A 22,721-nucleotide genomic window follows, 5' to 3' on the forward strand; every position below is an offset into this window, starting at 1 on the left:
CCTTTTCTTTTTTTTTTCCCCCAGTTAAGTTTGCTTTTGTCGTTACGTTTTGTCCTACTTTGTTTTACGTTGCGGGTTGCTAGGACCTGGATAGGACCCAGGACGACTTACTGAAACACCAGGCTAGCATTAGTGAGCTCAAGCGCAATTTCATGGAATCCACACCTGAACCACGCCCAAATGAGTGGGAAAAGCGGCGTATCACACCTCTGTCCCTACAGACACAAGGGGTATGTCACTGCTGACACTTGTGCACATGAGTTTCATACAACCCTGTATGTAATATGGTGAATGCAGTTTGTCCTTTGGATTAACACTTTGTTTAGCTAATGTGATATTTGTATATACTAAGTATACATTAACTTTTTAGCACTTACTTACCATTGGGCCTGACTTTAAATAATGTGTGGAATTTTATTGTTCTACAAGAGCAACTTAATTTGAATCACTAGAAAAAATAATTGAGGCAATGGCAGTATTTTTTTTGTATGTTAAGGACAGCTGAAATTTTACTCTTACTTACACAGATTGATGGAGATAATATTTCAGTAACAGTAGAACTTCTATTTCCCACTCTTTGATTCTTCATACACAGCATGTGCACAAATAAACACACAGCCTGTGTGTTATTTCAGAACGACCTTGTACGATCAGTTAATTTACACTGACTTCTTTGGGATGTATTTAATGTACTTTTTAAAATTTAATCTCCAAAAGTCTGTAAAATGAATTTATCTACTTTTCCTCTATACCTCCTTCCTTCCTGAACCTTTAAACATCAGTTTGAAAAACAGTTTTCTACAGCTATCACCCTGAATACCTGTGGCAAGAAAATTACCCAAATTTCTCTTGCTGTTGTGAAACTTCTAGATTTATGTGGAGTTATTTGTTGCTTCTTTCATAAAGTAAAAGAGCAAATCAGATTTCAAAAATAATCAGTTTATCTTCTGTTGTTACCCTTTATTTTCACCACTGTTCTTACCCTTCCCTCCTATATGTAATGTCGTCCTATCCCATTAAATTCTTAGGTATTCTCTTCAGTTCCTAGAGAGGTGAACTTTTACCGCAGTTAAGCTTGCTTGCTGTTACCAAATTATTTTTGTTAATAAGGCATTATTTCAATAAGAGATTTAAGGAATCTGAACTGTGAATATATGCCTACAGATAACAGTCAGTGACTGTATGGATCACTTCTTTAATGAGTATTTTGTTAATTTATGTTACTGCAAGGAAATTACCCCTCAAATTTCTGAATAGTTCCCAAATAGTTCTTCATATAGTGGTATATACATAGGTACAAAAGTTGGTCTAATTTTCAATTGTTTAAGATACATTGATTCATTTATTGTCTATTTTAACAAAAAAAATATTTATAGCCATTTATATAAAAACATAACTTAATTTTTATTATATGGTTGTATGTATTTTCCGTGTTGATTTCTTTGTATTGAAGTTGAAGCCCCTCCAAGTTACTTTATCTCAGTATTTTTGTTTATCTACTATGTTCTGTCAGTTTCAGATGGTTTGGTTTTATGTTTATGTATAGTGTATGTTTGTCTCATTGCTTGTTGATTTACACTGGTTTTATGAAATGAAAACCAAATAGAAAAAAGGAGACCACATTTTCCAAGTGAAAACGCTGCCTGGGAAGGAGATGCAGTGGAGTGCAATGCCATGGATTGCTGGAGCAAAACCAGAGGAAACTGATAAGGTGGCTGCCCTGAAACCTCCTGCCTTTTTGCTGTATCTGCTCTGGGCTAGCTTGGGCACTTTCTTTTTCTTTTCCGCCTGATGGAGACAACTTTTTTTTAAGCTAGTACTGAAAGCGAAGGTTGAGTTGTAAAGCAGGATCTCTGTGTATAAGCACATACACGAAAGCCAGCAACATTTTGCTTAAACACCATGAAGTTCTGAATGGATACTATTGAAAAGAAAACCAATTTTTCACTGGAAAATTACTGTATTTGATGGAGTTAGGATGACAGCAAAACATGTTATTTCCATTCTATATGGAAATAATTGGAGTTACTTGACAGCTTCACACAAGAGCTTTTGTTTTACTTGTACACAATGTAATCATTATTCAAATGAATAATGCTGTAGAAGCAGCTTAATTTCAAAGGCAACCTGGTTGTGAGTATCTCCACACTTCTGTACCTCTCTTTTCATCGGGGAAAAGAGGGGGGGTTCCTCACCATAAGCTGGTTTAACATCTATGCGGTGAAAAACACTAGATAACCAGTAGGGGGCTACTACCAGTGTATAGTGATGATGGGTGGCAATTGTGATGTTGCTTTTTTAAATCACCTTTGGACTATTTTCTGTCAATTAAGAACTGGGACAAAAGTATGTTAATGTGAAGCTGTTCCAGTAACATACATAGATACGAGGCTTGTGAAACAGAGTATTTCCAGCCTGAAATATTTGTGATGGATGTAGAGAAGTTTGTGTTCAAGTGCTTTGTTACTCCTGGTTTATAAACTTGCTGGCATTAGTAGGCAAAAATACATTGTTCAGTCCTATTGCTGGACTGTGTTTCCTGTCTTTTAGGATAGCTAGACAATATACCAGAATAAAACAGGGATACATACCACTGCTAGTGTTCTTTCTCTTTTTCCTTCTTTTGCTCCAGTGAAAATACTTGCAAATAAGTATATTTTTGCATATAAGAAACGTTATTTGGGGTACATCTTGTTAGTGCCACTATACTTCTGTATTGCTGTACTCCCACAAATGCACAACATCTGTGACTTAATTGTAAGAGAACTTGTGACACATTGATATGTATGTCACAAATGTGTGAAATGTTATGTCATGGGTGCCCGCAGTATTTTGCTTTCTTGTAATCCATACTCTCATGCCCACTGCTTGTACACAGTATTTCATGTTAGTGTTTATGACTATGTACCAGAAGGAATTTGCCAGGAATTTAAACAACTTCACAGACTGGTACAGTATTGCAACTACTGTAATTTGATGAAAAGTGACAATTCTATCTATACATTTTAATAATTTTTAGTATATGCCTCCTCAGGGAATGGGAGTTACGTTATCAAACAAATTGCATGATTGGGGTTTTCCTTTTAAAAGATTATAAGACCTAAAAATTTGAATGTACTAAAATGCAAAAAGATGGGTGGTATGTGCTTCTCTTAATTATATATGTATTTATATGTGTGGGACAGAAAGAAATGCATGCAGTCTGACCACATACCACTTTGATAATTTCCCCCCATACCACCCCTTTTTTTTCATTGTTTTGAATGGCTAGAAATCATGAGGTACTAGAGTATAGTAGGAGTATCATGAACATTTTTCTTTTGGTGTAATCTGTTAATAAATGAACATTGGACACATTAAACTAGGCAAAGAAAGTGGGGCTGAGGAACACATTGCCCTGATGGATCTTGAATGCAGCAGGAGGGCAGAATTCAGTAAATCGCATTCAAGTTAACTCTTCTTAGCCACCTTTGAAATACACTTTAAGCTTTATTGTAGGGAAAAAAAATACAGGGGTTCTTTTTCTTTTCCTTCTCTGTTCTTCTGCATGCCATACGTGTTATTGGATACGCACAGTAGCATGTTGTAACTTATGTCAGTTCAGACTCTACATTGCTACTCACACGCTGAGTCCACATGGACCACAGTTGTCTGCATGGCACCTTGGCTTTCTTCTGGCATGTGCTTCTACCATGATTCTCTGTAGTACCATTTTCTAAGACAAAAATCTATCTTCTTGAATGTTGTCAAGATGTACGTTATGACCATGTTGGCTATTTTTTATATTACTGGCTTTTAATTTTAAGTGGTTTTACTTCTAACTTAATAGAAGACCTTGTGGAAGGAAAACTGGAAGAATTTTAGCCTTTTCAGAGGCTTGTACCCACATGAATTTTAAAAGTTTGCTTCGTTACATGGATTTGTAATACTACAGAAAATAGACCAGACCATGAGCAACATACCCTTTTCATGTGTTTTATTAAACACTTTTTCCAATAGAATGGGGAAGGCTTTTTGAAAACATTCTTTGACAGAAACAAATTTGCTTATGTGATGTAAGCATTTGAAAAAAACAAACCACCCCATATATATAACATATAAAGAAAACCTCGTTTCAGTGTTGTGGGTGTGTATTATTCGGAGTATATATAGCTGAATATCCTAAAGCTCTGAGCCAGCTGGGCATCAGAAGGTTGTTAAAAATGGATTTTTAAAAAAGCAAAATGCCACTAGTAAATATGGAATTACTGGCTAAATGTTCTGTTTGGGAAGTCCACGGAAGTGTTAATGTTTTTAATGTTTATGGTGTGAGTTGCATGGTGGAGAGATGCAGCATTAGAGTACAATTATGTGCTGTGGTGATAACTGTTCTTGTCCTGTCTGTTCTCCCACTGCCCGGGACTCTGCGCCCTGCAGTGCTCCTTCAGTGTTTTCCCAGCCGAATCCTTTGCTCTGTTACATTTCTCTCTTGCCAAACCTTTCCTTTGTAGGTCGCTGCCGCGCTGTCTGTCACTGTTTAATTCTTTCCTTTCCCTTCTCTGACTCGTCTAGAGCCTAGAAGAGGAGATTACGTCCATTTTGTTTAGTAAGGAGGGCTTTTGCGCTGGCACCAGAGGGCCATTCGCCTCCGCCAGCGTTGGGCCAGCAGAGGGCGCTGCGGGGGAAGAGACTGCCGCCTCGGCCGCGCCGCCGCCCCAGGTGCATCCCCCTGTCCTACTCTCAGACCCAAAGCATTAAAATGCCGGAAAGGGTGCCCGCATCTCACTTGTCTATCAAGACACTGGGCTGGTGTTAGAGGGGAGAGAGACCCGGCTAGAGATCTTAATTCTGTATCTGCAGCACTCAGGAAGTACCCCTTACTGCTAGGTTAATCATCACCAGGAGTGCTGCCTTACACTTGGTAGGTGCTTTATTAGGATTAAGTCACAGATGGTGTTGATTTTTCATTTGAACTCAACTTTTGCTGCAAACTGTTCACTAAACATATATTGCATCAAAACCACTACCTAATGCATAATTTATCATGGGCTTTCTGGAGTAACCATCACATAGCATTCTATTACAGAGCAAATACTAATATAACTGCTTTAATCTTATCATTTTGGCTCCAAACTGAATCCTAATGAGATCAGCTCAGTAATTAGCTACGGCTGTTCTGATAGCATACAAGCCGAAATAGTTTCCTCCTTGCTATCTATTAGCTTTCATAAAGTAACAGACCAAAGATGAACAGCTAATGAAATTGTAAAGTATTTTTGTATTTTATGTGATGATAAATGGATAGTAGAACACTAAATGTGCTTGGGTTGATGGTTTGGTTGTTTGGTTTTTTTTTTACTTATTATTTATTCTTAATTCCTGTTTTAACTGAGAGAAATAACTGCCTCAGTAGGATCACTGGCCAGTGCATTCATGCTTTTATTTTCAGTCTTTCATAATTAAATTCTTATGCCAGTTAGTAATATTTGTAATTCATACTTTTGAGTGGAATATTTCAACAAAGTAGAAGGAAATGAGCATAGTTTTATGTGAAACTTGCAGTGAATACACATTATTTGTCTAGTATCACATATATACATTCTTAAAAGCTTGCTTGCAGGCACTGTTGAAAAGGGTTATGCATTGATTTTTATCCTCTGATTGCTTTTTGTTTCACAGAGGCATGCTTCCAGAGCAGAAGGGCCGTGTACTGGAGTCAGCGATGCTGATAAGGTTCTACTGATTTTTTTTTTTTCCCATGGTTAAATTTGGCTCCAATTCTTCCAATCCATCTTCATTCTTTCTTTCCTTCCTTTTTCAGTTAACCATCACAACCATCTTTTGTCTCCTACATGACACGAAACAGCCATCAGCTAATTTTTTTTCCACCATTTTAATTTATTCATATACCCTACTTTTGTTTTTCCTCATCCATGTTTTTTGTGCAGAGTTCACATGAGACTCTTGACATAGTGGAGGAGAAGAAGCAGGCAGAGGTTGGGATAGAAGAAGTAATACTCATAGATGAAACCAACAAAGGGAAAATACAAGTTGCCACTGATGCTGGGGAAACATGTAAGGTGGAGCATCTGTCAAAAAAGGACTCTTCCTCATTGCCATCAGATAGTAGCAGCAGCAGCAGTAGTAGTGAGAGTGAGGATGAAGAGGTGGGAGAATACCAGCCACATCACAGGGCAATTGAGAAAGTCATCAGGGAAGAACAGGAAGAAGAGGAAGACATGAAGAGGAAAGAACATGAAGAAAAAATACAGCACGTGGAGGCCACACCAGAAAGCAGTAAACTACATGTACCAGTTGAGCATTCACAAGTTACAGCTGAAGATTTGGTCCAGGAAAATGCAGTTGCCATAGCTACAGAGGAGAAGATTTTGTCAGAGGAAATTAAGGAAGATATAGGTGAAGAAAAAGAGGAGGAACAGCTCAAACTCAATGGAGATGTGTCTCATGTTGACATTGATGTTGCACCACAAATAATTTGTTGTTCTGAGGTAAATGGTAGAACAGTTTGACAACTAGATTAAGCAGAGATATTTCTTGGGGTGAAAATATACCTGCCTTTCTTCTTCTCCTATTCCTCCAGCTCTTCAGGCATCCAACAAGATTCAGATCATTTGGAAGGGGAAACCATTGAGCAGTGAAATTCTGTCTCCTTCTGTTATGGTTTCTGACTTTTTGCTAAAACTGAGTGAGAACCACCAGTAAGGCAAACCTTCCGAAGACTGATATCTCCCTTTTTATGCCTTCCCCCCCTCCCCCCCCCTTATTTTATATGCACAAACATACTGTATTACTTATGTGTTTCCAATGTTTTACGTCTCGTCTTGTCTATTTGTCAGTTGTTTTTGGCACGTCTGTGACATGTAATTGTGATTGGAAAACAGTTGAAATTAGAAAATACCCAACAAAAATTTTTATTACTTTTTCCCCCTCATTACTCAATGCTCTTCTTGCCACCCCCCTCTTCCCCACCCCCCCCTTTTTTTTTCCCTTTTAAAATATGTCACAGATTTATAGACTAAGTACAGTTAGAAACTGCATAGGTGAGAGCACCACATTGTAAAGCGATAAGGCATATATCACAATCTTAGGATGAAGTGTTCTGGTGCAGTAGATACGTAGGGAAGCATGCATGGGTTCCAGTCTCAGAGTCAGTTGTTTTAAGCCAAACAAGGTTGAAGGGTTTGTTACTGAGAAAACTGTATAAAGAAGCAGAAGGGGGGAAAAATGAAGCACGGGGATGCATTTCTTTCTAAAGTTGGCATGATACTCTGCTGAGTTCTTCAACAGCTGGGTGGGTTTTTCCCTGGTTATCGACTTGCTTGTTGTTGTAATGGTGGCAAGTATTGTTTTTCTTTACACTTAATTTCCAGACTACTTACCTTGTTTCTTTTGCAGTCTTTGGCACACAAGGTGTTTTGATAATGATGAGAAAGAATTGGTTTATAAGACTTCGTGAAGTTGCAGGTGTTCATGCTTCCTAAAACCGTAGCTAGTTTGAAGAAAAAAGGGAAAGGGCTGCTGTGTGTGCATATGTGTGTGAGGGAACAAAAGGAGTACTTTTTTTCCCCTGGAATTTCTCCCCTGTGCATCCCAAATCAATGGGAGATGGCAACCCATGCATCTAGATAAATAGCAAAAGGCTTTACTAGATTTTTTAAAAGTTCTTAAATATATTGAAAATCTGTTCCAATAAGTTACAAGTTCACTGGCTTGTAGGCCTCAGGTTAATGCTTTCTTTGTGATACTGCAGAGAACACCACTGGTTAAAATGGCTTTTTAGGATTGTTAGAATTATTATGTTGAATACAGACTGCTTAAAATCCAGTTGTCAGAAGTAGTACATGTTTAAAAGTTAAACTTGGAATTCCTACTCCTTATCTATGGTGAAGGAGTAATGATAGATATTTTTTTCAAATGAAGTCTAGTATGAAACTTACCCATCTGAGCTAGCTAGCAGCTTCTTTATGCAAACTGAGATTTTTAATTTTTTTTTTTTTTGCTAGTGATACACTTTTGAACATTTTTCCATACCCGTGTTGCAGCTTGGTTTTAGCAGTTGCCTTCTGTGATATGTACTATTGGCTAAAACAGAACATTGCCAAGGTTGCTAGGACATTTGAATTTACTACCATGTTGTGTAGAAGTAACAGGGCTGGTTTATTAGTCTTCATTTCACTTTGCTTACTTACTGCAATCTTTTTCATTCTGAAGACAGTCAAATATTTATCTTACTGTTACGATTTCTTTGAATTTGTGGTTGTGTTTCCTTGGTCCACTTTACAAACCTTCTTCTGTCTTTTGAATTGATTATTTCTTGCACCACAGCCTCCAGTAGTGAAAACAGAGATGGTAACCATTTCAGATGCTACACAGAGAACTGAAATCTCTACTAAAGAAGTTCCAATTGTTCAGACAGAAACTAAAACTATCACATATGAATCTCCACAGGTATGATGGCTGGGTTATTACACTGCTTGCAGGCTGGTTTTTATTCCAGTTACTTACAGATCAGAATAGATAATGTACAAAAAAAGCTTTTCAAAAGCCTGTACTTTTTTTCTAGCAGCTAAAATTGTACTTTGGCTATGATTTAGGTAAGTGAAATGTTTGTAGACGCAGTATTACTTCTGAAGTTCTAAGCGGTTGTTTTGTTGGGTTTGGGGATTGTTTTAATAAAAGGATTTTATTGCTGTCTGTAAATGTATAATTTATGGAAACTTTGTTAAAATACCTTCTTGTTCCCGAAAAGAACCGGTAACTTTGCTCTTAAATTTTCTGCAAGAATGAACGGTATCAACAGCATTATATGACTTGGTAAACTTGGATGGGTTCTATTTAGAGTTCAGTTCTGACTGAACTGAAGAATGTGTTTCATAAGTAAACCAGCTTTTTCTTTTTGCGAAAACAAAAAAATACCTTTTTTTCTTTTTTTTTGTCTTTCCTCCTTTCAGTTTGATGGCAGTGCTGGTGGCAATGCTGGTGTGCTGCTGAGTGCACAGACAATTACATCAGAGTCAATTTCTACTACAACAACCACACACATCACAAAGGTAAAATATAATAACTAAAAAAAAAACAACAAACAACCAAACCCTCAAAATAAAGTCTTACATGAAGTAAGCCAAAACAAGCACACTCTGCTAATTTATTGAAGAAAGTTGAATTGAAATGGATTGGAGTCATTCCAGGCATGTGTTGAGTTAATCTTCCTGTACAAAGCTTATTAACAGAAGAGCCCTACTACACAAGCAGCAGTATCTGGGAACAGGGCAGGGATAGGGAGAAAGATGTGATTAGTTTTTTTAGTATTTAATATAGGTCTTATTTCTGTGTTTGACACAGAAATTTTTATGGTTCCAGTCCTGTCATCAGTCACTGGTATCTTACAGAATGTTTGTTAATGTAGCTAATTTGCCTGAGGCCCCCAGGGGTGTTCTGCTAATGGCATCAGTTATTAGAATGAACTGAAACAGTGTTTTCTCAGCCTTTGTGTTGATCCTTGTCCTGCTAGGTTTAGAGCATATTTAAAAACAGATCATACCATTAGGTTAAGTTGCAAGCATATTTTGGTGCTGAATTATATGCTCTGCATTCCATGCTTGAAAAGGAAAGAAAAACTCGGTCTTAATAGAACATCACATCTGTTCCAGTCTTGTGTAATGTTTATGCCAGAGTATGTTAGAGCTAACAAAGTGTGATAGTGATGATGATGGTTATTGTAATTATTATGTAAATATTTATCAGATTTTAGGTATGCCCCAACAACAACACAGTTTTGAACTCTTGTCTTTGAATTCTTAACATAGTTTTCCAAGAAAATTACAGAAAGCATTGTTAGGGTAAACCAAAAGGGAAGAGGGAAATGTAAGGTGGGCTTTTTTTGCTCCCCTCAAGACAAGAATTTTCACATCGTCAGACAATGGTACAGTAATTCACGGCTTACTCGATACGTATTCAATTTTAAATATTTTTAAGATTGAAAATTGTATTCACAGAATGACAGTGGAAAGGTGATGTTGGAAAGTTGTCAGATAAAATCACATGAAATAAAGTAAGCTCAGAATTCAAAGTGTCTGGGGTTTTATACAGATGAGACAACAGGTCCTTTATAGTCTCTTGCTTCCCTTTTGGGGGAAGCGTACATTTACTTATCAAGCTCAGATGTCAAATAATGCTGCTTTTTGGAAGGAACTATTAAAGAAAATGGTTCTGGTTTAGTCCTCTACTAAAAAATGACTGGGATTGCCATAATGCAGCAGCTCCATATCTTTTCTTACTGACTGCTTATCACCAATTCAATAGACTGAATTTTCTAATCTAATTTTGTATTTTACATCCAAACTGTTCATTATTGATAAAGGGACCTGCCAAAATAGTTTTAATATTCTAATGATGTTCTTAAAGTCATCTTAGACCTTTTCTGATATGGTCAGCGTATCTTAAATACTAGTTCTTTTCTCTAATACGGGCTTATAAAAGAAAAAACAGAATATAATGCTATTTCTGTGAGAATTTTTCTGTAAGCTAAAATTTGATCCTTAGTGTAAGAAACAAAGCACAATATTATTTCCATCAGTGTGAAATATGTTGAAAATATCTCACTAAGATCCATGAGTGGCAGACCTGAAAACCAGATCATCTTTGTATTTAATGGCATAGGCTTCTTCAGAGACTGAGAAATGGCCCATTCTTGAAATCAAATGAAAGACTAGTGGAATTTCCTGGTTGCTAGATTTATATGGTGGAAGAAGCTGGAATTCCAGATTGTCTGCATATCTAGATCTGTTCAGACTTGGTCTCCAGTAACAGAAGGAATTCTCTATTGCTTTTTCATTAACAAGTTTAGCAGTAGGTGGAATATGACTTACTGTGCAACTGAAAAAAGAAAGGATATTTTAACACCGATAATACTACTAATTGTAACTCAGTCACAGAAATATATTTGCTTCAGTGCAGTAGGAAATGAGTGCTTTGTGGCAATATGGAATAAATACAGGGATGGTTTCTTCCTTTTTTTTTTTTGTGTGTGTGTGTTTGTGCCATCTGTAGATGGTAAAAGGTGGGGTGTCAGAAACAAGAATTGAGAAGCGCATTGTCATTACTGGAGATGCAGATATTGACCATGATGAGGTAAGTATGGAAGCTGTTATCACTTACAGTGTGCTTTATGTAGCCCAGTGAGATTTACACAGTATTTCAGAACCTGAAAATTGGGCAAGGTACAGAAGCTGAATAAGAGGGCATATAAAGACCTTGAGGCTGTTAATTGTGGCAAAGTTGTCGAAATGATCATGTTTTGTGAATACGTTGTACCTAAAGTTGCAGTGAATTCGATTCCAACTTCATGAAAGCTACATAAAATCTAACTTCATGAAAGATACACAAATCAACATAATAGGATTTAATTTAACTTCTTGACTGTAATATACTGAGAGCTCTCGGGGAATTTAATTTCACATTTTGATTTGCCTCCAGAAAGTGGCTCTTGACAAGCTGAATCTTTTCTTGAGGCTCATAATTAAATGACAGGGCTGTTCAGCGTTGGGCATAGCTCTTGTTTGCCTTGCGCGTGCTCTTCAGATGTCTGGAAAGGTCACACAATATCTTTAATATACCAGACAGTTCTCTAAGCCCTTCTTTGTTTTGAGATAAGTGGGTAATGAAGTAAAAAAATAATAAGAAAAGAAGTATAAAGTACAGTCACTGAAGTTGAAAGCAGCTGTGAGTAGCTTTTAACAGATTTAAGAAATATCTATCACTTTTTCTTCAGTAGATATGGAATTCTTTAAATGCACAAATTATGTGCTGAATGTTTATTCTTTGCCTTTTAGTTCTCTACATCATTAAAGCAATTTTCAATAGCAAAATAATATTTTAATTTGAAGTTTCTGAATATGAATGCTTGCATTGTTCTAATTTAACAATTAGAGATTTAAGGCTTTTTCATTGTTTATCGTTTTGGGTGAGATGGTTTAGTGTGATGTGTCTCTGCCCATGGCAGGGGGGTTGGAACTAGATGATCTAAAGGTCCTTTCCAACCCTAACCATTCTATGATTATAAACACTGATTCTTATGTCTCAATACTTGCTTTCTTTTCAGTCTTCATTTGTACTACAGGTATTATACTTGACATAGGTGAACTAATAAAAAACTGTTAGGATGAATACATCAGCAAACATCAGTATTGTTCCAAATGGACACTGTTCTTCTGTACATATTTCCTTAATAGGACTTCAAATTCATTATCATATAATAATTAAGGTGGCTAATTCTGGTGTTTCCAATCTCTTTTCAGAGTTAGGAATTTCTTCTCCCACTTACCACCTGTGGCTCAGGAAATTGTCACTTCTTAAAGTGACAAGATAAACCTTCAAGATAAACCTTTTTGTTACATTATCTTTTTCTTGCTGCTTTTAGTGTATTCAGGTTTTCTCCAAGTTGTGGTCGATGCTAAGGTGAACAGTGAGCTTACTGTTGCTCTGGAATGCCTTCCAGTTTATTCTTTTTTGTCTCGTGTTGTGTTCCAAGAGTAATACAGCTCACTGAAACAGGTTTTATATCAGGGGAAAGAATAGAAGGTCCCAAGTGCTCTTTTGCCTGTTCTGATTCAGAGGGTGCTCTTATGTGGTTGGCTGTAAAACTTTATATAGCATAGCATAGATCAGTTCAAAGGGACCTACAGCAATCATCTAATCCAACTGCCAGTTCTGTGTATTGGTACATCTCTTAAGATGATAGATAAGCTAGAAAAGTTACAGGATAGTTTATAGTTATTTGTTACTGCCTTGAAATTTTGGTGAATTTTTAGCATAGTAGTTTGGCTTTTTGTGGTTGGGTTTCGTGTTTTGAGGGTTGGTTCGTTTGGGGTTTTTTGTGGCTTTGTTTTTCACTTTTTTTTTGTTGGGTTTTTTGTTTTTTTGTTGTTTTTTTTTTTTTACCCCTGGGACCTCTGAAGTTAGGAATTTAGAATTCTGAACAATTACAACTATTATAACCAGAATTTCTTATGTTACTCTCCCACTCTCCCATTCTCTGTCCCCACATGAATGACCTTTTGCTGCTGCTGTTACATATTTCAAATACATTTGCAGGCCCTGGCACAGGCAATCAAAGAAGCCAAAGAACAGCACCCTGACATGTCTGTCACAAGAGTGGTGGTGCACAAAGAAACTGAACTTGCTGAGGAAGATGAAGAATAAAGCAAATACTTCAGGTAAGCTTATTTATGTAACGAGCATATTAAAATGCAGCATCAGTTTTCTGTTGTGTTCTGTGATAAAAGGCCTGAAAAATATAGGGTATCAGATTTCCTTTGCTTTTTGCACTGGTTGATGTTAAGAAACTGCAGTTACAGATTTTTCAGACTTGGTGTTTTTTTAATTGTAGACTTGGATTCAAGGAAAAGGGTTCATTTGAAAGGATTACATGAGAATGGGAGAGATTTAAAAATAAATAAAGTTTAAAAAGCAGTGTTCTAAGTCTTCATTGGGAGACAGTTTTTACTGATGAGTCTATGTATTTAGCTAAAAGAGCAGGGGTGTTACCTGTCATAAACTTCAACCTGCAGCTTCAGGAGACTTCTAGATATCATGAGCGCTATTCATGAAAAGCCACAAATATATGAAAAAAGAGACACTAACTCGATTCCAAGTTTTATGTAAGCTACTATAAAGAGAGGAGGAGGTATTCATTATCCTGGTAATTTCTCATGTTGAGAAGATCAGTTTTATTCCTGTGCCCAGGTTACCAAAGGGCTGATGGATTTCACTGTTGAGTATCAGTTCTTCAATCCAGAGAAGAAAAGAGGCAAGCATCAGGTTGAGAGGATATAAAGCACACTTTGTGAATCCTACTCTGTGAAAGGTGACCATTAAAAAGGAATCTGAGCCTTCTTGAACTCTGGTTATTGATCATAGATGTGGGGTTTTTTTTCAGCTGAAAGACATAGGCTAAAGCCTAGGTTTATTTCATCTACCCACAAGTGTGTTGTTTTTTTTTAGCAGCTGGCTATGAATGGAGGGTGTATGTGGCTGAGGAAAGGAGAGCTAATACACATTGCCAACTGTTGACATGTATATGACCAGTTAGAGACTTGTATGTTGTGTGGTACTGGGGAGAGGGTTTATTTTTTTTGCCTGTGGTTTGGGTTGTTTCACTGGTCCCTTGATACACAGCAACATTAAAACGTGCACTCTTAAACCATCCTTCTCACAGTTTCAGCATTTACGTAGCGCAGTCTAAGGTAGAAAGATATACTAAAACACCAGAAGTGATCATTTGGATTTGCAAGCATTTGCAGTTGTAATACGTGCTATCATGACGTTCTTAATTTATAATTAATTGGTGTGAATTTAAAGGTCTTGGGAATAGGGATTGCCTCTTCTTTTTTATTTGTGCAGAATGTGCCAGTTTCTTCATGCTACCTTAGTCCAGAAAAATGTCTTTCAAATAGGTGTCCAACATAATCTATCCCATATATATCCCATAACAACGCCTTTCTTGAAGGGACTGAATCTTGGGAGGAAGAAACCATTTTGGCAGGTTTGCTCCACATTTTTACATTAGCGACCAGCTGCAAAGTTGATTCTGTGCCTTTATCAAATATTGAACTATTTTTTATTTGGGGGGAAGAAGAATTAAAAGGATTCCTTCCATCTGCTGAGGGTGTTTTCGGAGGTTTGGTTGTGGCTTTTTTTTTTTTTTTTTGAGAAATATATGTATTGTAGAATGGTGTTTGCCGTGTACCTGAGAGTGTCAGATGCTCATGTCTGAGTTTGCCAGTTGCTTCACAGGTCTTGGTCTGAAATGCTTGTGAGAGAGTATAAGAGGCCTAGTGAAGACATTTCTCCATGCTCTTATATTGAGACCTGGTGACTTGTTAGACTGATGATGACTTTCACTTACTAAGGAAAAAAAGCCTGTCTAAACACAGGCACCTGAAGTGCCTTGAATGTCTCTGTGTCTTAGACCAGCAAGACCCGTATTGCCCTCCTGTAGCAGCAACTGAAGGGCAGGTGGGATTGCAGAAACAGCTCTGGACAATTGTGTTTAGGCAATGGAGACATACTATCAACTTTGATTAGTTGTTTCTAAGCTCTGCCCCCATGACTACAGCAGTATTGTTTTTGTAGACTTGTTTTCTCTAATAAAAATGAAAGATGCTGCCCCTGATTCTGAGGGATTATTAGTTGAACAAGTAATTTTTTATTTATGCACTAGATTGTGGATAAAAATTTTGTGTAAATTGTGCGATAGGCAACTATTAAAATACCGTGACAATTCTGGTGAGGGGAAAAAATACAGTAAAGCAAGAAATGCACTGAAACTGAATTACTGTTTATCTCATGTTGCATTAACTGAAGCCGCAAATTTTTTTTTTTTTAAATGAAATAACCTTCTTCCCAAATAACCTATGTGGAAACAATGACTTTTTGATTCAGATAATGCGACATTCACATAGTATCTGTTACAAATGCTTATGTAATCTTCCCCCAACTTTTTCTTACAGAAGTAAAAATGATACTGACCGTGGTCATGACCATGAAGAACTGTAACCATTCCAAGTCACCACTACTCTACTGAATTCACCAAGCCTAGCAATGATGACCAGATGCTCAAGACTTAAATGCCAATACCAAACTCCATTTTAACATCTTTGGTCTATATTCCCTTAAAATCTTTCTTGTTTATTTTTATAACCACTTCTTAACAATCTTAGGTTATTTTTTTTAATGAAATTTTATACGGTATGATCTTCTTTTGCACAAATGCTTGCATTTTTGAAGCTGATTCTTAATTATATGAAAGTGAACAAAAAAGTCTGGCAAGCATTGTTCACTGGAGCAGGTGGTAATTGTGCAGGAAGAGGGATCTTTACTAATTTAGATATAGTTTTTTCCAAATACTTCAAGTGAAGTCTTTACTGGAGTAATTTACAGATTTTTTTTTTTCTTTCAGATTATTCAGGTAAATATATGGTATCAAATAACAAAGATTTTTATAAAAATACAACATTTCCTAAAATTTGAAAAAATATATTTCTTTGGATAAATTTTATACTGATATCTCTGTAACTCTTTCTGTTCTAAGGTCCTCTCTGTGGAGCAGAGATGGTGTGGCAATCTATAGAGGAGAAAGAGTTGCAGACACATTGCTTCTGACTGAGCACTGTGTTCTTTTTGCACTTTGGTGCCAACGCTCAACTTTTTGCAGCCATTTTGCTGTCTGCAGCATTCCAGATAAGGAAAGAAGGAAGACAAAATCTTTTTCTTTTTCAAACAAAAGATGATCTAGGCAGCTTAAAACCTTAGTGCTTTTTTCTTACTGTGTCCCAGCTTCAGCACTTCCATTATTTGAATACATGTGTAGAATGCTCGCTTTCTATTAAACCTCACTGTCTCCATATTAGAACTGACATTCCTGCTATAGAGAAGGTATACATTTCAGATGCTTCATCTAATGGTTAATGAAGGTTTTTAGGGTACTGAGTAAAGGCATACAAGGGGCTCCATCCATAAAACAATAAGACAGTACCATCATTTGAGACTGCCATTGAGAAAACCTGTTCATTATTTTGGATTTTATTTTTATGTTGTTCTTGCAGGGGGGTTGTTTGGTTTGGTTTGGTTTTGGGTTTGTTTGTTTGTTGGTTTTTTTTTTTTAATTTTTTTTTCTGTCAACTGTGCGTATAGTTAAAATGCCAAATTAGATTTATAGCAGCTTGAAGTTGTATTAAGTGATATTTTGCTTTCTGTAATTCTGTTATAAAATAAAGTTGTTTATTCTCTGTATGACATTTGGCACTCGGACGTAAACTTTGAACTTGCTTAAAGTGAGCAAGTCAGTTATGAGAACTGGAATTCTAGAGGTCACAAAACCTTGAAAAGCAAGCATTAGTACGAGTAGTCTCCAGGGTTCCTAGATGAGTGGCACTGTTATCTGGCTCCTCATACTGATACTAAAGTATCAGTGTTTTTTAAACATCTTCCAAAAAGCACCCTGGTTTCTGTGGTTCAGAGAGAAAATATTCACATGCCTAAACAAACGAGGTTTGGACAGCACAGTGCAAGTTCAAATGCCTCTCAGTCTGCAAATGGCTCTACTGAGTTCATTGAATTAGGATGTACTATGAGCTTCAAGTAACAAAATAAATCATAATACTTCTCACTATGTTCTTTTTCACTTTTGAGCAATGCATTTTTTGGTGCTGTTTTCAGTTTAGATTGCTGCAATGTGCCAGCATGCTTGCTTAACAGAAATTCCTGTTAGTTTTGGCTTTGTATAATTTGGATAACAAAAACCAACAGTAACCAAGATGTTGATTTCTATATTCATATAGGTGTTCTCAGTTACATCCCACACTACCCAGAAAAATAGTAGCAGATAACAATCTTACTTGACTTTCTTCAGAAACAGAGACATTCTGCCTTCAAAAAGGGGAAGAGAACTCCCCCCAGCCTAATGACATAAGAATACTGACACCTGTGAAAACAGAAGAATTCATACACTGAACATGAGTATGTTGGTTACCAAGGAAGTTGGAAGTTTGGGATATGTAAGTGGAGGTCAAAATGGAAATACATGGATTTAAGGGGATGTCTTAATGGATTTTTCATACAAAAGTATGTAAGAAAAGGCTCTATACATTTTTTCAGATATTTTTGATACATCATAATGTAATGTTAGTTGCAGAACTCATTTGAATGGTAGGAAAGCTTGTTACTTCAAATTCTTACTGATTTGGATCTTTCTGGTTTGTTAGACCCTAGATCAGCATTGGGTTTTATTGCAGTTATATTTAATTCTTAAAAGTGCAAATACAATATTCTTGAAAGCAATATTACTTTCACTGAGAGCTGCATTTCTTCAAAAACTAGTCAGAACCTTTTTGTCAGAGAAAAATTAGTAGGGCTTTCAGGTCGGCATATCTTGTGCATAGCTATCCCTTCCATTGATTAACATGCACTAATTAAACAACCATTGTCACACAGAAAGACATAAGCCCCGAGTGGGATCTAACCTAAAAATAGTCAAGTTTTATAGATTCTGGTTGTATGTAGTTATTCAATTGCTGTGGAACATTATGCTATTCTGAGTTTTCATCATTAATTTTTTTTTATATATCTATAGCAAAAACTGCAATAGGCAACAATTGAAATTGTTTTCAAGGCATTTCACAAGCTGACTTTATAATACATAGGTAATTTCAAATACAATTACAGGCCAATTTAATGAGAGAATATTCCAGTAATTCTGCTTAAATGCTTAGAATAGTGAGTCATGTAGGTCCTACACAGATATACTTAATCTTCTTTTTAATCATGATGACCTAATGTTGGAATCACTCTACAGATTGTTTTCTAGATTAAGATTTCATAAGGAACAAGTAAGCAACTTTGGTGACAGACTGGTAGAAAAAAAAAAAAGCTTTATTGCTCAAAGCACTGAGCAACTGCAATACAAAGTGTCTCAAAGTATTCTTTTATTTGACAACTCAAGCTGAATGGCAACTTTTATTTTAAATCAAATAGATGGAATAAAATAAATGAAATACTTTGACACAGGTCAGTTTGAGATGTGATAGTGATCAGAATGACAACTAACTACTTTTGGCTGGGATGCAGTGGGAGCTTCTCGGCTTTTAAGCGTATTTGACATTGAAGTAGACTATTTGGAACAGCTGCTATCCTGTGCTGTTGACCTGACTACACCTCTGGAAGGCTGGAAAACCAGTTTGATTTTTTAGGCTGCTTAGTTGTTTGGGGTTTGTATGCTGCACTTGGAAAAAGATACTTGGATTAGTGATACTAGTACAAATTACAAGCATTACAAATGATGCTCATACTTGTAGCTTAACGTTACTCTGTTTGGCATGTAGCAAATAATACGAGAGGTTTTGGAGACAAAGATTATATGAATGGCTGTACTGGGCTAGGCTAAATGTCTTAACACTCCCGGATTCCTATCTCTGAGGGTAGAGATAGGAATTCTTATTGGTAGTTGCCTAGGGGTATGTGTAAAAATTAAGTACTGTACTGGCAAGTACTGCTTTCCCAAATATTCTTCCAGCTTTCAGCAACTGTCAAAGATTTACTGGTCTATCAGTCTTTCATACTTACCTGCCTTTCTGGATTTTGGGGTAATTGCTTTTAAAAAAATCCTCTATCAGGCATTTTCACCATTCCATATGCCTTAAGAAAAAAAAAACCAACCACCACCTTTCATTTCTCTTGAACCTGCCCCTGGTGGCTTCATTTGGTAGCACCACTGCAGATACCTAGCCCTCATTCTCTTCAGGCATTCCCCAGCCAGAAGCTATTCCACAATTCTTTATTGTTCTTAGCACCTTCCTCTGTATGTTTCCTACTTGAGTGTTGAGACTTTAAATTCTGTTCTGGGAACTGGAGAGAAAGCAATCACTGATAGACAATAAGGTTTCAAACATGCTTACATGTTACAGGTGGAGTGGAATCAGATTTTTACATTATTGCTAGTGACAAGAAGACAGAGGTCTTCTCAGTGATAACAAAAATTGAAGGCAAATTATTTTCTTACAATCACTGTTTTCATATAGATGTAGAGAATGCTTTTATAATTTATCTAGACAAAGACTTAATTCTATGGTGTTACTTAAATATATTTTCTTTTTTGAAGAAATTATGTAAGGTACCATGATGAATTTTATGCCAGTAGTGTAAAAAGTGAGATATTTCTTGACACTGTTCGGTAATGGAACTGAAAACAGCAAGACCTGAGGGCTTTCCTGACATGTTACTGAGTCTTGAATGTTAGATCACATGTTAGTGATTACTGCTCTGGAAGCAGTTGTATCAAAGGCATCCGTTGTATCTATACAGTAATCAGTATCCATACCACTATTTTACAGTAAAGTGCTATTGAAGAGTGGTATCACTTTTCAACATGTTAAATTTCTCTATTAGCAGTCATTTTGATCAACAAAATCAATTTTATGTTGTGGTAAGGCTTGCTAAACTTCAATTCTATATCTTTACATGTGGTCCAGGTCAGTATTTGCTTGGCAAATGGGTGTGTGGGATAGGAGGGTGGGATGGGTGGGGGTGTTACATTTCCTTTAACGTTTCCTTTCATATTTCCTGATCAGTGTCCAAGATCACTGATTTTTCTGTTGGCAGCATCTTCCTTAAATGTAAAATGTCAGTTCTTTACAGTAGCTGTCTCAAATTACCTGCAAAGGGTTGTGTAGACTGGAATTAATAAAACCAGAGGAAACGATATATTACAGCATTTTGAAAGGTTTTATTTAAAGATACCAGTATCATTGAAGTTTATGTACTCAGGGTTTCTCTGCTGTGGCTGAAGAATTCACTCCTTTTAAAAGTTGTGGGTCTACTTAAAACAAAAATTTGTTATCTAAGGATTATATAGGAAAACATGAATTGTTCTGCAGCACAGGATATTAAATCATTTGGCAGTATGTCTGTGTCGCAAGGACCTATAGTAGCTGAGGGACATGTTCCTTCTGGGGACATGTTCCTTCTGAGGAATATGTTGGACTCTTAAATAGCAAATGATGAAATAACATACCTCTGGAGAGGTACAGAGCACAGACATGGCAGGAGGCCAGCAGGTCAGACTCATCAATTCTGTACCATGGGTTTTCTAGCTGAGACAGCTGTAAGCAGAGGTGGATCATTAGAATCACGCTTTCAGGTCTCTCTCCTTAGACCATGTTATACCTAGTTTTAGCTTTTGGCTCTCTACTATCTGTGGTCTATTTGATCTTCAAAATCACAGCTGAACAGGAAGGAAAATTGATGCTGAAGAAACTGTGGAAACAGGAGAACAGGCCTCTGCCCTTTACATTTGTGTCTGGATGTACTAGGTGTAAAGAAAGCGTGTGCTGCTTTGAACTGTGTTGTATTAGGCCTGCCAGGCAATGTAAAAGTCCGGGTAAGAGAGGAGCTCAGGAAGGAGGTGCTCCCTGATATCCTGAGTAGCTAGGCATGTAACATCCACTCAGCAGCTGGGTGATAGGGAGCTACTGTGATTTTTCTATTTGAGAGCTGCCTTTGGAATGCTTTTTTCATTTTGCTGTCTGAAACAGATCATGTTTGTTGCTAGTCAAGTGAAAGTATTGGTGTGAAGTTTAAGAACCAAAGGACTGCATGCTTTTCTCTTAGTGGGAAGAACAAGTATATATGAAAAGTAAAATGAGAAGAAAAGTGTCTTTATTCTTTGGTTGCAAAATACTGGGTAAAGACTTCTGGCATAATCACAGGTGGGGCATCCTGAAACACATGGAGAACCTCTTAATGTGCATCCAAGTGAATTGCCAGCTGGAGGTGAGGAGCGCTGCCACTGAACTGGAGATTCCTTTGCCAGCTGACTGAGATAAACTTGTTTTTACTATCTTTGCTCTTCCAGGTTTGGCTGTGGTTGTCTTACATGGTTGCTTCGTTTGAAGTCAAGTTCCATACATCTGTCTTGTGTTTATAACTTTTCATGTTCAAGTTAATGCTGTGACTTCTGAATAAAGGCTTTTTCCACACAGCACCTTCTGTTGATTTCAAATGGAACCACAAAGCACTTTGCACTTTCAAACAGGTAATTCTTTTGAGAACCTAAAAAGAGACTACTGGATCTAATCAGAAGTACTTGCATTTAAACATCCTAACTTTTATCTTTTTTATACAAATGTACAGGTACCTTTTTTCAAGTAACAGTTGGATCTTCGCCTGTTCAATGCAATGTATTACTTGCACAGATGTAAACCAGTGTGATGACTTAAATATTTTAGAAAATAAGATAGAATGTGATAGAGGATGGGTACAGGTAGTAAATGTACATGCTGTTTGACTCCTGTTTTCTTCTTGCAGACTTTGATAAATTACAGTTTCTTAAATCTGTGGTCATGGTCTCATTAGTGTTCTTAATCAAATAATTCAAAGGAGTTCTTGAGTCTGTGAGAACCAAAATTGTGCAAAACCACACATAATCTCAGGCAAGGCATTATCCACTTGTTTTTGCAGGGTGGGTAATGACAAACAGCTGTAATGGAAGGTAATTGCAGACAGCAGTTGCTAGCAGATAGGGATATTGAGTGTCATGGACAGAAGACTCGCTTCTCATTCTTCATCAGTTTGGGTTAAACTTGAGAATCAGAAACAGAAACTAAAAGGCAATAGTGCTTTCAAACAGTCTGAGTTATGTTTTTGTGGGCCATTAGCCACAGCTAATCTAGGGTGCACTAAAAATTATACATCTACAGCAAAGGGGGGAGAGGCAGATTTTTTTTGTGTGAGATATGAAATGCAAAAAAAGAAAACTCCATGAGGGTGTTTATTTTAAAAATCATCCATTTGTCCTTAAACTAGAATAATAACTAGCTGGTTTACAGAATACTGACTGCATTTTTTCATGGTTTCAAAAACTGGCATGGTCATTCAGCTGAGAGAAGTCCTTTTGTTTCCCGTCACTATTATATTTTGCATACTTTACAAAAACTTACGATCTCCCCCAAAGTGTTCAAACTAATGAAAAGTGAGCTCCCCTTCATTACCCTTCTCAATTCCCTGGACATCAGTTCTTGTAATGAACTTGCTATTTCTGCATCTTCAGTTTAATAAGACTGCCTTCCTTGTATGCGCCAGCTCAGCTCTCTCAGGAGCTTGTTATACAGCTTTCTTAGTAGGCTAGGGAGGGGCTAGCAAGCAAGGTGCTTTCCCCAGATCCTAACTGA

At 36.8% G+C, this 22,721-nt stretch overlaps 1 protein-coding gene across 16 annotated transcripts in view; it reads left to right on the forward strand.

The window, feature by feature from the left end:
• EPB41L2 (erythrocyte membrane protein band 4.1 like 2) overlaps positions 1–16,794 on the forward strand; it is a 99,708-nt gene extending 82,914 nt beyond the window's left edge. For 5 of the 16 annotated variants that reach the window (XM_061474921.1, XM_061474918.1, XM_061474917.1 and 2 more), the window contains 10 exons: positions 84–230; positions 1,607–1,711; positions 4,552–4,698; positions 5,659–5,712; positions 5,928–6,488; positions 8,326–8,448; positions 8,952–9,050; positions 11,050–11,130; positions 13,093–13,214; positions 15,510–16,794. In XM_061474921.1, coding sequence (XP_061330905.1) covers positions 84–230; positions 1,607–1,711; positions 4,552–4,698; positions 5,659–5,712; positions 5,928–6,488; positions 8,326–8,448; positions 8,952–9,050; positions 11,050–11,130; positions 13,093–13,200 — 1,425 coding nt within the window. In that variant the 3' untranslated portion in view covers positions 13,201–13,214; positions 15,510–16,794. The remainder of the gene's footprint in view (positions 1–83; positions 231–1,606; positions 1,712–4,551; positions 4,699–5,658; positions 5,713–5,927; positions 6,489–8,325; positions 8,449–8,951; positions 9,051–11,049; positions 11,131–13,092; positions 13,215–15,509) is intronic. The other 11 variants (XM_061474930.1, XM_061474924.1, XM_061474923.1 and 8 more) reach the window with 11 other exon arrangements.
• The last annotated feature ends 5,927 nt before the right edge of the window (positions 16,795–22,721 follow it).

Source organism: Pezoporus flaviventris, unplaced genomic scaffold (genome assembly GCF_033815535.1).
Source record: "Pezoporus flaviventris isolate CSIRO_AGI_PZ_B2104156 unplaced genomic scaffold, CSIRO_AGI_Pfla_v1 ptg000081l, whole genome shotgun sequence".
In the NCBI taxonomy this organism is placed as follows: domain Eukaryota; kingdom Metazoa; phylum Chordata; class Aves; order Psittaciformes; family Psittacidae; genus Pezoporus; species Pezoporus flaviventris.